Source organism: Heptranchias perlo, chromosome 4, assembly GCF_035084215.1.
Source record: "Heptranchias perlo isolate sHepPer1 chromosome 4, sHepPer1.hap1, whole genome shotgun sequence".
NCBI lineage: Eukaryota > Metazoa > Chordata > Chondrichthyes > Hexanchiformes > Hexanchidae > Heptranchias > Heptranchias perlo.
The window spans coordinates 115,595,415-115,610,519 of NC_090328.1; the positions used below are offsets into that span (position 1 = coordinate 115,595,415).

At 40.6% G+C, this 15,105-nt stretch overlaps 1 protein-coding gene across 1 annotated transcript; it reads right to left on the reverse strand.

The window, feature by feature from the left end:
- Window positions 1-8,301: 8,301 nt before the first annotated feature.
- On the reverse strand, window positions 8,302-8,737 carry tal2 (T-cell acute lymphocytic leukemia 2). The gene has a single exon (XM_067982265.1). It carries the CDS (start codon window positions 8,732-8,734, stop codon window positions 8,303-8,305), a length of 432 nt encoding a protein of 143 aa, XP_067838366.1. The 5' UTR covers window positions 8,735-8,737; the 3' UTR covers window position 8,302.
- Window positions 8,738-15,105: the final 6,368 nt, after the last annotated feature.

Sequence of the window (15,105 nt, forward strand, 5' to 3'; positions counted from 1 at the left end):
TCAACTTCTCTTCTCTCCATACAGCTGCTGACTGACCTGCCATGTACATAAGAATATAAGAATTAGGAGCAGGAGTAGGCCATTTGCCCCTCCAACCTGCTCCACCATTCAATAAGATCATGGCTGATCTTCTACCTCCACTCCCCTTTCATGCCCTATCTCCATATCCTTTGATTCCCTTCGTGTCTAAATATCCATCGGTCTCAGTCTTGAATATACTAAATGACTGAGCATCCACAGCCCTCTGTGGATAATTTCACATTTCCCCACATTATATTCCATCTGCTACCTTCTCACCCACTCATTTAATCTGTCTATATCCCTTTGCAGCTCTTTGTCCTCATCACAGCTTACTTTCCTACCTAGCTTTGTATCGTCTGCAAACGTGGATATATTCTCAGTCCCCTCGTCTAAATCATTGATACATAAAGTAAACAGCTGAGGCCCAAGCACCGATCCTTGCGGCACCCCACTAGTTACAACCTGCCAACCCAAAAATGACCTGTTTATTCCTACTCTCCTTCAACCAGTAAAATATCAACAGATGCAGATGACAATCTGGGAGCCTTTCCTGCTGCTGAATTAAAGAGGATATTTCACCACCAGGGCACCATTAACCCGGGAGTGGTTCAGTGATCATGTCATTTCAGTGGTGTGTTCCTTCGTCGTGTCAGGCTCAGTAACACTTCCCAACCAAGTCCCTCGATGAAGTCATTGGCAAAAAAATAATTGCTAAGAACAGACAGAACCCAAAGAGACGCCATATCAAGTTGATCATAATCCTTTGCATCCATATGATTTTTAAAGAGAAGCAGATAGTACAATTTGTTCTCTGAGGGCAATCACAACAATGCAAAGTGACAGTATGGGGTCGATTTTATCTCCTGGCCCACAACAAAACTACAAAACATTAAAGATAACTTCCCTTGCTGGGCCTCTTCTGGCCCTGAATCCACTTCCTGACAGGTGTGGCCTGGCAAGGCAGTTACCTCAAGCACCCCCACTCAGACCTCAGGTTAAGATTACAGAAGGGCTTCCGATTATGTCATTGGAGCCCGATCTGCATAGTTAAACACGGACCCTGCTGGCTTCGGGTGGGTGTCGTTCGGGGCCTGCCATTTAAAATTGTAGTTGGCGGGATTGGGGTGGGAGATAACTCTCCAGGATTGTACTCGAGTCTCCAGGAATTAAAAATTAATCTCTTGGACTCTGCTGTGAGCAACAGCCAGGAGATAAATCATTCAGGCAATAAAAAAAACATTTTTTGAACACTCTCATTTATTAGTTATAAAAATATTGGAGATGGTAAAAACGGCTCTTTGACTGAGTTGTAGGCATGAGGTCATGTGATAAAACCTCCAGGAAAATGTCCAACCAGTGTTGGCAACCCTAGTGGGAGATCAGCAGGTAAGTCTCTCTCTCGATTTTGACTGTCCCCCTTCACCCTCCCACCACCCCCGCCCAGTTTCCGCGGGGCAGGGGGAGTTAAAACTCCCCCTATAACTCCGGAGTTGAATCCCAACCTGGATCTGGAGCAGGATGGTGTCAGAAATCCAGCAAGTGGCAGCCTCCATTCTTGGGCTTGAACTGCATACAGTTTCAGTCTGGTGCACTGGCAAATCTGATTTAAAAGATACTCGGGGGTCCCCCAAACTCTTGGGCGCAATTAGAAATTTTAAACGTTATGTTTAATATTTTTCAAAAGCAGGCACACCTGTCCATTCCATCGAAATAATTAAAATTTAATGCACGCACACAGCTCTCTCTGGACTGTGAAAATTTGATTCAGGGCCACGCCATGTAAAGAAGGTACTGCCCGGGTGAAACCGATTCTGTAGCTACTGGTCTCACACCTTAAAGATCATAGCAAGTGCAAATGATACTTTTCTCTTTACTTTGATTTATAAGGTATTGAGGTTCAGGCTTGTAGTTCTTTAAAAGGGTTTCATCACCAAATGTTGCTTTGGTAGGCTGTGAATGCAGCTTCCCCCCCTCACCGTAATAGCACTATAAACATCTTTTTTTGTAGTTTGGATACAATATAGGATTACTTCAATATCTCTAATGTTGGTTTGAAATGGACCCACAGCACCTGCCGCTTTTATGTACACAGCAAACTACGAACAGCGAGGATTACTAAGGCTTCTCCTTGTTTGTGATCTGAGCAATAAAAGGCTATTACTCTTAGCTGACCTTTACTGGGCAGGTAACGAGTTAAGCTGTCCATCTCACTGTTTGCTTTAATATGTCCCTATAGGGGAAACTTCACATAGCATTCAGTCTTCTGTTGTATAAATGACTGCTCTCATATTTATGAGGGTATCTGTTAAGACAAAGATCAATTAGTTAGTAGGTGGGTTTTATTATATTGTTGATTAGTTTGATTTATTCACGTGGCATTATGTTATTTTCTTTCAGACTAACATGCCTGGCAGTTCTCAGAGGAACCTGCCCAAGGAAGCTGTGAGGCGATGAGAGGCTTCTGTGAGAAATAGGGAGGAAGAAAATAAGGTTCTTTGTATTTCCTGTAAAGTTTTAGACACAGTTTTGATTGAATAATATGAATTAGCAAATCTGTTTGTCATTTGAGTTCTATAATTTACTCACCTGATCCACCTTTGTTATATCTAATTTCCATATATGTGAATATAACAATGATTACTATTCACAAGATCAGGCAATGGATTTCCACTTAAAGGGGAGCTAACCTATTGATTACTGATAGTTGGCAATAGTTCTTGTGTCAGACTCTTAACTATTCTAAGGTCTGCTTTGCTTCCAGTTTTCCAAACTAGAGCATTTGAAAATAGTCAGACACTCCTTTCATCCATTACCTGTACTTTGATTGACTTTAGGTTCCACACACACTCCCTCTTCCCACCCACCCGTACAAATTCATCAATCATAGCTAGCTGCTTACTTGTGACTGACATCCTAAAAAATGTTTATTAAATTACTGGTCTATGATTTTTGCCCTTTTCGAGCAATTGGCTGTTTGCTGACTATCTTCACGCCAGATCTGAGAGTTTGTAAATTCTCTTGTCACACTGGAAGCAGATGCATCACCCCCTCTTTCTCACCTGTTCATGTAGTGGATCAGCTTGGTGGTTTTCTTGGTGTGAGAAACAGTCAACTTCTGCAGACTATTCACCCTCTTGTTCTCAGATTTAAGTACTACAAGCGCATGAATCTGATCACAATGCAGTGCTCAAATTAAAGTATCAACCTGCTGGTACAGACCTGCTCTCCTCTGCCCCAACAGCAAGCACACATTACTGTGGCGGGGTTTGTGAAGGAGGGCCCGCGTTCTGCCAGCTCCAGTCTAAAAAAAGGTCATTACAGTGCCTCAGAAATCCTGGCCCAGCATGAGCAAATAATATCAGTACACTGCCCCCATTGCTGGCATGAGTGCAGTTCCTTGGGTTGACTGATGTGCACCTTTAGATGTGTGGGGTATCCAGTCTGCATATTCTGCAGCCTCTAGTTCCATCCAGAACTTGAGCAATATCACCAACCGGCATCACCAGTCTATGCACAGGTGATTGAGTCACATGGCATTATGATGTTTAGCAGTCATTTATCCACCAATTTGGCTGCTTAGGATGGCAAAGTATGTACACCCATAGATTACATAGAATTTACAGCACAGAAACAGGTCTATGCCGGTGTTTATGCTCCACATGAGCCTCCTCCCACCCCTCTTCATCTAACCCTTCCTATTCCTTTCTCCGACATGTGCTTATCTATTTTCCCGTTAAATGTATCTATATTATTCGCCTCAACTACTCCATGTGGTAGCGAGTTCCACATTCTCACCACTCTCTGGGTGAAGAAGTTTCTCCTGAATTCCCTATTGGATTTATTGGTGACTATCTTATATTTATAGCCCTTAGTTTTGGTCTCCCCCACAAGTGAAAATATCTTCTCTAGTGCTACCCTATCAAACCCCTACAATCAATATTTTAAATGTATTTGTCCAATTTTAGGAAAGCATCCCAAGTGTTCAGGAATATATTTTCTGTCTCGCACTGCTGGCCTTGTGTTATATCTCCATAAGAAGGGGTGTCTCCCTTGGTCAGGTATTTCAAACCCTCACAAACCAATCTTTGCACCAAGTGAAGAGACTGGTACCATAAGAGAATTCTCTCACATTTTCTCTATTCCCCTCGCCTTGCCTTAGCCATTTCTAGCTTTCATCATGCTTAGCTTTTGTAGCTTTAACCATATTGCTGCCTGCTTAATATTACAGATTTAAATAGGTTCCGCTACATCCTGTTTTCATATTTTTCCCATCTGCCTGTGCGGAAGCATTAGCTATTTCGGTCTGTAAAGATTTTCTTTTTGCACAGTAATGCAGTATCAAGCAAATCCTCAGCTTTAAATAGATCGAGCTCATCATTTACTGCCAGTCAGACAATACCAATGAATACAGAAGGTCTGAAAATAGTTTAGGTCACATGAGGCAAGAGGCAGATCAAGATCAATGCCAGCAAGCTGTGGGGGGGTGGGGGGGTTAGTAAAGACAATCCTCGTTATTTAAAACTCTGTTATAACAAAACTCCCTTAGAACAAACTTTTTCTTTGGTCTTGCTTGAGGCTTAATTTAAGTGAAGTTGGGAGTTCAAATCCAAATAAGATGAACCTCAACAGTACAACACACTGACCCCGAGCATTTTGTATTAACTGCATTTGTCATTCACCAGATGTATAGGGCAGTTGTCCAGGTGAACATGGCTGAAAGAGATTTACTGGGACTAGACAGCCGCATCTCAAGGAAAACTGTAGTGGTACAAAAATTGCAACAAAGCACTAACTGTTGGAACAGTTTGCCTGTCAGTGCCTTGGTTATTGTGACTAGATTACAAACCAACAGCAGAGAAGCTTTTGCTTTCATTTACTATTTTATTTACTTGAATAATTACATGAAATCTTCACAGAAATAAAGGGTGAAATTAGCTTAATATTAACATTTAAAAACTTACACGTTAAGACGTATTTATGTTAGAAAAACATTTTGATTGTATTATACTGCATTTAGGCAGAATATGCAGCCATGGCTCTATGGGTAGCACTCTCACCTTGAGTCAGAAGATTGTGGGTTCAAGTCCCACTCCAGAGACTTGAGCCCATAGTCCAGGCTGACACTCCAGTGGAGTACTGAGGGAGTTCTGCACTGTCGGAGGTGCCGTCTTTCAGATGAGATGTTAAAACCGGGGCCCCGTCTACCCTCGCAGGTGGACATAAAAGATCCCATGGCACTATTTGAAGAAGAGCAGAGGGGTTCTCCCCAGTGTCCTGGCCAACATTCATTCCTCAACCAACATCATTAAAAGCAGGTTATCTGGTCGTTATCACATTGCTGTTTGTGGGACCTTGCTGTGTGCAAGTTGGCAACCATGTTTCCTACATTACAATAATGACTACACTTCAAAAAGTACTCAATTATCTGTAAATCACTTTGGGACATCCTGAGGTTGTGAAAAGTGCTATATAAATGCAAGTCTATCTTTAATATATGATTTTCTCTCCCTCACCAAGGAGAAATACTTTGCTTCCACTACAACTTCACTGGAACTCCAATGATGCCTTCAACAGCATGAACTATTAAATTATCAGTGTTAGAAAGTGTTATAAAATATTAGCTATCCCCATTACTCTATACCATGGTTATATATTAGGATCTCAGAAAATGATCTCATAGTAGATTATATCAAGCCTATTGTGTGGAAACTGCTAACATCCTAGTTAGGGCATGTTCTGGTAAGCAGGTGGTGTTATATGGTTATTATATATTAGTGTTAGATCCATTGACAATGTGTGTAATATCAGAGGTTGTAGTATTTCAGATTGTTATTGTGAGGAGATTGTGCACTTTGATGCTGTTTGCACACAGTAGATTCAGGATTTTACTGTGGTTTCTAGCTAAAGGACTAACATGTTTAAGTTGGATTTCTATTTAATTTAAATAAATGTTTAAAATTAATTTTGGTGCAATCCTCCATGTTTACAAAATAAGGGCTGATTCTGCAATCCAGGGCTCCCTGTGGGGAGTGGGTCTTGGAGGGAGTGCATCTAGGAAATGATGAATGCACAGTGCATGATTTTCTGCCCGTTATTTATACAACCATAAGGGCATTACGCTTGAACCTGACCCTGTTCTTACCCAAAGACCATACATATGTGACTTCAATTGGTCTCACTGCCGTCAAGCGGAGGAACACAGGCTGTTTTTCTTTACTCAGGGTTGCTGAGGCTAACTGTCGCACTCATACTGCAACCCCAGCTAACAACAGCTAACTCAACACAGATTGAGGACTAAACCTGGTGTCTTCTTGGCCTGTATGGCTCCCTAGCTCAATGGAGAGCCACCAGGAAAGAGTTTTGAAGAAATTTAAATAGGAAATGTTTGACAAATATATGTGTGCAGTTCCCACCCAGCCCTCACCGCCATCTTCCAAACTTAACTTTCCAGAGGTGCCAACTGAGGAACAGGTGATTTCTCTTGGGAATGAAGGGAAAATTGATCAGTTAATTAACCCGGCACGACCTCTTCTTTATCCTAGTACCCAGATCAAGAGCAGCATTGGCACAGTCCTGGGAGCAGGTTGTCCACTCACTCACAGTCAGTCAGGAAATGACACCTAACATAGGAGGTCCTGAAAGAAGGCAATAGAAGGGTAAAAATAAATAAGGGAAGAGAAACAGACATGCTTGACTCACTTTTCTTTATTTTTATTTGCATTTACAACATTTAGTATTAAATGGTTACAGATGATCAAGTATATTCTAGCAAATTACACAAAATGCATGTTTATTTGAAAGTACCACTGATCATGAGACTACACCATTATTGGTTTAAAAACATTTAATAAATATATTAAACTCAGAACTGAGTCAGTTTGAAATGCATGTACCTTATTCTATAAACACTTTTATTTGATAATTCATAAAGTGAACTACAGGCATTTTATACATTTGCAGACTCTTTGGCTAGTTCAACAAAAAGTTTTTTCTTTGCCATAATATTATATTAATATACTTTAAGTTAATTGAATTCAATTAATATTAATTTAGCTAGGAAAGAATAAAATGGTAAAATTATTGTCAAATTGTTGGAATATGTAGAGAACAATGTTCACATACAGAGTTTATTTTCCTGTCGGACTCACTTTTTGAAGTGTCAGTCAGACTGTAATTGATTGTGATTAGCATCACAGATCAGATGGTCATGCAGTGGAAAGAAGCTATGCTTCTGTAAAGCCTTTGGACACTGACATGATCTCACTCTCCCCACCCCCCTCCCCCGTACAGTGCATCACAATGTTATTAGTAAGTTCAGGAGAAACATAAATTCAGTTTATCTTCATATTGTGCCTTTAAAATACAACATTGTAACATCTTTATTTTACAAATTCCATCGCACAAGAAAGGATAATATTTAGGCATTATAATAATTAGACTAACAGCGTGTATCATTATATCTCATTATAATGATATCTCATTATTACTACAAGCTGTTTTACAAATCTCTTGTGTTATTATAAATAGTTCTCCACTCGCTCCAGGACTGAGCTACAATCTCAGTTAGATTGGCCACTTGATTTGTCCCCACAAGTTTCCAATGACCAAGGTCAGGCATTATAGAGATACTATTGAGCTGTTGAACATGAATTGGCTGAAGAGTTGTCACAAATTCGAGATATTCTCGCAGTATATTGCACACTAATTGATATTGGCCTGCACAGTCTGTTGCCTGCCAGTGCCACAAAGCAGAAAATGTAGGTTGTGCGAAATGAGTGAAAAGACTTCCTCTTTTTATTGAAATAAATACGGGTAGATTTTCAACTTGCCTTTACACAAACCGCCCGATTTACATTTCCATTGACTTCAATAAAAATGTTCAGAAAGAGGTCCCCCCGCCCCGTTGGTCTCATTTTATGAAGGGCGGCAAGTTGAAAATCCATCCCATGGAGTTCAGAGATATAACGAAACAAATTATGCTTCATAGAAGGGGGTCTCAAAGATACCTAACCCTCAGTTCAATAATGTACCAGTGTAGTCCTCAAATGTATAATCTATACCTTTGGTTAGTACACGAACATCACATCAGAATTTAGATTTTCAACTTCTTCATGTCAGTACTTTATTTTCCTTCTCTTCCAGTTAACGTTTTTACAGAAATAAATAAAGGTTTTTGTGACCAGTATTTCACCCAGGTCAATATATGGGAAAACAGGGAATAAACACATATACACACACTATTATACACATATGGACACACTAGCGCTTAATGGGCCACAAACTACAAAACGTGTAAATTTTTTAACAAAGCAAATTGATTAAGATACAAAATCGCAGTGCTTGGTGCCACGGACTGTTCCTCCAGTGAACTGCCAGGGCTCACGGATCCCTCATTACAGCTGCTGCAGCCTGATTCTGGCGATGGGGCACTACTCTCATCTGCCTGTGTCCTCTGTGACGGGGACTGTAGCTGGATAGTTTCAGGAAAAGGTCCAGCTTTACTGAAGTCCGCGCTCTCTTGATCGATACCTTGATCCTTAAGCAGCTTGACCAGAAAATCGATATATTTCATAGCCAGGCGAAGGATTTCGTTTTTGCTGAGCTTCTTATCTGGAGGGTGAGTTGGGACGAGTTTCCGCAACTCGGCAAAGGCGCTGTTTACATTTTGCTGTCTCCATCTCTCCCTGGTGTTAGTAAAAACCTTTCTGGTCATCTTTTCTGGTAGCTCTGCAATAAAAGTCCAGTTGTAATATTTCACGCAGAAAAACTAATCGTTACCGAAACTTTTAATATTATTTTGTTGCAGTATATTCTGCCAGATTTTATTTCATATTCCTAGTGATTCGGTGAACTTCCAGTTTCGTTGATGCATTTCAAAACGTAATGCATTTCCAACGGTAAAGGACCAGAATAAAGGTAATCATTAAGAACTAAATGGAAAATAGATTTTATTATTGATTGTAGAACAGCATTTATTAGAATCTATTGATTAGTTGATAGTGGGCACTAATATCCAATAGAAAACCGTCTTCTAATAATATATTTTAATGGTAGTAGCTGATTATGTTCAGGAGCCATTTTTAATATTCAAATTGTCACTGCTTCCTATTCCCGTCCCACCCCAATTCCATTTTTAACAACTGCCTGGTTTCAAGTCAGCTGAGTTGGCCGCGCAGGTGAGGGGGGCATTTTTAAGGCAAAAGTCTGCTGATGGCTACGGTGTCTGAATATGCTGGTTTTATTCTAACTCTAATCTTTGCCTGGTTCAGCACAGCACAATCAGCCTTTATTATCATATTCATTACGTGATGATCATATTTTCCCCACTGCTCACTTATACTCATTGCATAGTGCCGATGGCAGAATGTACATGTCTGCAATAATTATGAAGATGAATACAACTGGTTTAATAATCTCGACATTCCATACCCCTGGTCAGACCCCATTTAGAGATACTGTGTTCAGTTCTGGACACCGCACCTCAGAAAGGATATATTGGCCTTGGAGGGGGTGCAGCACAGATTCACTAGAATGATACTGGGGCTAAAAGGGTTAAATTATGAGGACAGGTTGCATAGACTAGGCTTGTGTTCCCTTGAATATAGATTATTAAGGGGTGATCTAATTGAGCTGTTAAAAGCTGGGGGTCAATTGAAAATTTCAGAACTGAGATTGATAGATTTTTGTTAGGCAAGGGTATTAATGGTTACAGAAGCAAGGCGAGTAGATGGTGTTAAGATACAGATCAGCCATGATTTGATTGAATGGCGGAACAGGCTCGAGAGGCTGAATGGCCTACTCCTGTTCCTATGTTCCCTCATTTATTAATCACAAGGTGGACTATGCAAAAAGAATTGTATTGCTGCAACACGAAATACCGTAGGAAACCAGCTTGATATATTTATTTGTGACAGCTGCCGTTGCAGAATATGAGGCTGTATTTTGAGACTGTTAATGCCTCAGCTATTGGTTACTTCATGTGAGGAGCATAGAAAAATGACATATAAATAATGGTTGGTGTGGGGTACAATACTGTTGGTGCAAAGTTGGCTGGAGGGGAAAGTTATTCAGCCTCAAGCAACATCAGGAAGAGCCTCTAAACACACCCGCCCTTCTTCCCCATAGCCTCTATTATTCTGTATGGTGGACCAGATATTTCCCTACCCCTGTCTGGTTTCAAATCAAAGTGATTTAACTATGTAGATGAGCCATTAGTTGTGACAGTTAGTATCATAGCATAGTGGAAATCACAATGGTCAAGGGACAAAATTAAAGAAAAAGCAACACATTCTGACTTAAGCAGTTTATAGCAATATAGTTTAAAGAGAATGCAGGGTTCCTAAACACCTTAAATATATTATCGTTAACTACACTGAGATTGAAAATACCATTGACACAGATTTGCTGTATGCAACCAACAATTAATGATATACCAAAAAAAATACCTGGAACAGATCTTACCATCTCAACCTGATTAATGGAAAATAAATAATACTGAGACACATTTTAATTGCAAAAAAACTCTGCGATAGGTAACACAAACAAGAAGAAATAGAGATTCAGCAAAGAATCAATTGCAGAAAAGTGTGATACTGATGTTATGGTTACAATGCTGAAAACACACATTGGATCCACATTTCTATCTATGATGCATCTACCTGTAGTAGGGAGCCTCGTTCTATTTCAGTACAAAACAAATATTTTAAAGCTCAGAATCATTCCTTACCTGTTTCAGTAAGTGCTGACTGCTGATGATGCACCAGGAATATTTGTAACAGGAGAATTGGCTGAAGGAGCTGAGTTGCGACCTATACTGTGTTGTGTGTTGCAGAAACAGAGATACCCAGATCCTCTGCAGACCCGTGCTTTGGGTTTGGTGGGGGGCTCCTGTCATTTATAGTGTGGCTGTCCCTTTGTTTGACATGTGTCACTACTTTGTGCTACAAGTGAATTTATTTCTGTCTCCTTGGAGATTCCTGATACAATGCTTCAGACACCCTTCCCATTCTTTGACATCTTGTTCCTTCCATTAAAAAAATAGCGTTCCATTTTCGTCAAATTTACAAGAGTGCTGTTTAGCCCGAAAAGGTGAACGATGCTTTGGAGAGATTGGGGAAAAAAAGGCAGGATAATGTCACGCTGCATTTTATTAACGCTGAAAATATCCACAATTGTTTGTTCAAATCCGCAACATTAGACGAAGGAAAACCAGATAGGAAACTTGTATTTCAGTCAGCTTTATGTCTTTAACAATATTTCATGGTGCTGGAATTTAAAACCTCAACGACCTTTCAAAACAATTGAATGAATGTTGGGTGAAACTCCACTCTTCCTGTCCAGCATTAAGTCTGCAGCTGTTTTATAATCAGCAATAAAGGCAGAAATATCACAACAATTATAGAAAATCATAGGGAATGACATGTCGGGTATGACACGCATCGCACCAAAATATAGTGGGTTTCTAAACTGTTACTTTTAACTCATCTTTCAGTAAATGCAAACAGAACAGACACAAGCTGCGGCTGGGCCATTGGGAGAGTCAAGTTAATACATTATGCAATTACTTGATTTTTTCCCCCCCAGTATATATAGTAAATCAGCATTCTCATCATTTGCTGTGTGCTTTCATTGTTTTTAATTTATGCTGTTATTAATTTTTTTCCCCTCAAGTGCTTTGTTTCAAAGTGACAGACTGCTATGGCGTTTTACTTTGTGGAGTAGGAATTTACATAATCTGATTACAGGGATTATCATGTGGTTGCAAAACTGCCCCAGTGGGTTTGAGTTAAAAAAAATCCTTACTATTCATTGCACTCTCTGGCCTGCAAAGGCCTGCACCTGCAATTCTGGCCGACCCTCTTTCAGGACTCTAGTAGGATCTAAAATTTACAAAAACTGCTTCATGTATGCATCGCCTTTAATTGATCCATCTGGATTAGTCTTGAGGAGAGTGAAAATGAACGTTTGGATGCTTAGTATTATCTAAAGGGTCATCTGATTCTTAACAAGGGCTAACTTGCATCGTCCCTCAGTGCTTTCCGTTCTGGTGATTTGTATTGTCCAATGCCAATGCATTGGTTGCAACGGCAGCGAGAGCAACCATTTATCTCATTGAGTTCACAATTTATTTTTACAGTTCCAGAGGAAAGTGACTTCAGTTAGACAGCCGTTCTGTTCTCACAATAAATCTACTTTAAAGCCCCACCACCGGTGCTAAAACTCCAATTAGTCTCTCCAGCAAGTCACAGAGGACAAACGAGCTTAGACAAATGTTTACTTTAGCTGAAGATTGCCTGTCTCCGTTTAGTTTTCAATAACTAATTATTACTAAACAAAATGTCTTTTGTCACTGCAGTGGAAAAAGTGAAAGTTTTTGGGAAAAAAATTATATACAAGGCTGCTCTAAAAGTCTTTGAAATGAAATAGTAAGAGCGATGAAGGTGAGCCGATTTTTAATATAAGCACTTGGAGTTGGCAGTTTGCAGCCATTGTGAGGATAGGCCTTTGATTCCCCATTCAGAGTGGAGAGGGGATCACTCCAGTAAGCTGCCTACTGCAGATAAGAATTTTACAGGCCCTGGAAGGACGTGATAAGGAAAGCTGCAATTATTAATCAAGGATTAATTGTTACGCAGTCAGTAAAAAGATACAGTGGATGGTTTATCTGTTCAACTGCACGACTGCCACCGATTTGCATTCTAAAACAGATGCAATATTGATTTAGTGCTATTAGACGCACAACCCGTTTTCACAGCCCCAAGATTAGATGAATTTGGCACTACTTGGAGTGAGAATCTCGCTGCTGTCATTTTAAACAGAAACTTCTCGAAATGGAGAACTGAACAAAGGAAAACAGAGAAAACGGATGAAAGTTGTTATTTTTGACACTTTTTCTTGTGAATTTTCTTTCACTTTATGTTTATCAGATATGACAGCTTCAGCCCAAGGCTTCAGTGTTATTTCTGTGCTAAATAAAGTGCTGATGCAATCCAAGTCGTTTTTCAAAGAAAGGGCACTGGATTAAAGAATCTATGTTTCTTCTTTATCTTTAACAAGCAGTTCAATCAGCACAACAGTGAAATGGACAAGATGGCGCCAATCAATCATCATCTATTGGCTTCCATTGGTCGACAAAGCGAAACAGAAAGACTCGGAGGTCTATGGGGGAGAAAGGATGCCAAGGAAACAACAAATTCTACTTCATAACAAAAGCAAAATACTGCGGATACTGGAAATCTGAAATAAAAACAGAAAGTGCTGGAAACACTCAGCAGGTCAGGCGGCATCTGTGGAGAAAGAAACCGAGTTAACGTTTCAAGTCGATGACCTTTCATCAGAAGGTGTTTGTAATGTATTATATTGAGGAGACAGGTCATCAATATAATCTGGGGAAATATAGGAAACAGCCACTAAAGGTGCCAAAGTACAGTCACTTTGTGTTGTCCAAGACAGATTCAGTGAAACAAAAGAAAGGAAGAAAGAACTTGCATTTATATAGCGTCTTTTATGACCTCAGGTCGTCCCAAAGCGCTTTACAGCCAATGAAGTACTTTTGAAGTGTAGTGACTGTTATAATGTAGGAAACAGTATTAACCTCTTCCCACACCCGTAAAAATTCTTTTAAATTCTTGAAGTTTCACAGTCACAACATCCAGGAGTAAATTTCAGTGAGATTATTGGGAAAAACGTGACCAAACCCGAATTCCTTCCTCTTCACCCCACTAAACAAGATTCAGATACCAGGAGGTAAAGCCTCAGCTGCCCGTATCTTAACTCGCACTGAGTCCCGTTCTCCCATCACCCCCTGTGCTCGCTGACCTACATTGGCTCCCAATCCAGCAACGCCTCGGTTTTAAAATTCTTATCCTTGTTTTCAAATCCCTCCATGGCCCTCGCCCCTCCCTATCTCTGTAACTTCCTCCAGCCCTACAACCCTTCACGATCTCTGCGCTCCTCCAATTCTTGCCTCTTGCGTATCTCCGATTTTCACCGCTGCACCATTGATGGCCGTGCCTTCAGCTGCCTAGGCCCTAAGCTCTGGAATTCCCTCTTTCAACCTCTCTACCTCTCTCCTCCTTTAAGACGCTCCTTAAAACCTACCTCTTTGACCAAGCTTTTGGTCACCTGTCCTAATCTTTCCTCATGTGGCTCGGTGTCAAATTTTGTTTGATACTCGCTCCTGTGAAGTGCCCTGGGATGTTTTACTACGTTAAACGCGCTATATAAATGCAAGTTGTTGTTGCTGTTTTCATGTTTTGTTGAAGTATTTCTACTGTGAAACTGATGAATTATAAACGTTTTTTTAAAAAAAGAAAATATAAAGTTACAGCACAATTGTTGTAAAGCTATGAATCAAAATGTCTGTGAGAACGGGGACCCATGTTGGTGCTCAAATAATGGGCCATAGACTCCAGCTGTGGGTGAGTGAAGAATGCAGGACATTCTGGAGGGGGAGGGTGAACAGCCAGTTGTCGTGGTGCATATAGGCACCAACGATATAGGTAAAAAACAGGATGAGGTCCTACAAGCTGAATTTAGGGAGTTAGGAGTTAAACTAAAGAGTAGGACCTCAAAGGTAGTAATCTCAGGATTGCTACCAGTGCCACGGGTTAGTCAGAGTAGGAATGACAGGATAGCTAAGATGAATACGTGGCTTGAGAGATGGTGCAAGCTGGAGGGATTCAAATTCCTGGGCCATTGGAACCGGTTCTGGGGGAGGTGGGACCAGTACAAATTGGATGGTCTGCATCTGGGCAGGACTGGAACCAATGTCCTAGGGGGAGTGTTTGCCAGTGCTGTTGGGGAGGGTTTAAACTAATGTGGCAGGGGGATGGGAACCGATGCAGGAAGTCAGTGGGAAATAAAGTGGTGACAGAAACAAAAGGCAGTAAGGGAGAGTGTACAGAACATGACCGGACAGATGGTCTGAGAAAGCAGGGCAAAGACCAAGGGAAGTCTAGATTAAACTGCATTTATTTCAATGCAAGAAGTCTGATGGGCAAGGCAGATGAACTCAGGGCATGGATGGGTACATGGGACTGGGATGTTATAGCTATTACTGAAACATGGCTAAGGGAGGGGCAG

Bases quoted from the DNA above. Each gene is read 5' to 3' on its own strand.
- tal2 (XM_067982265.1), bottom strand. From the start codon at position 8,734: ATGACCAGAAAGGTTTTTACTAACACCAGGGAGAGATGGAGACAGCAA.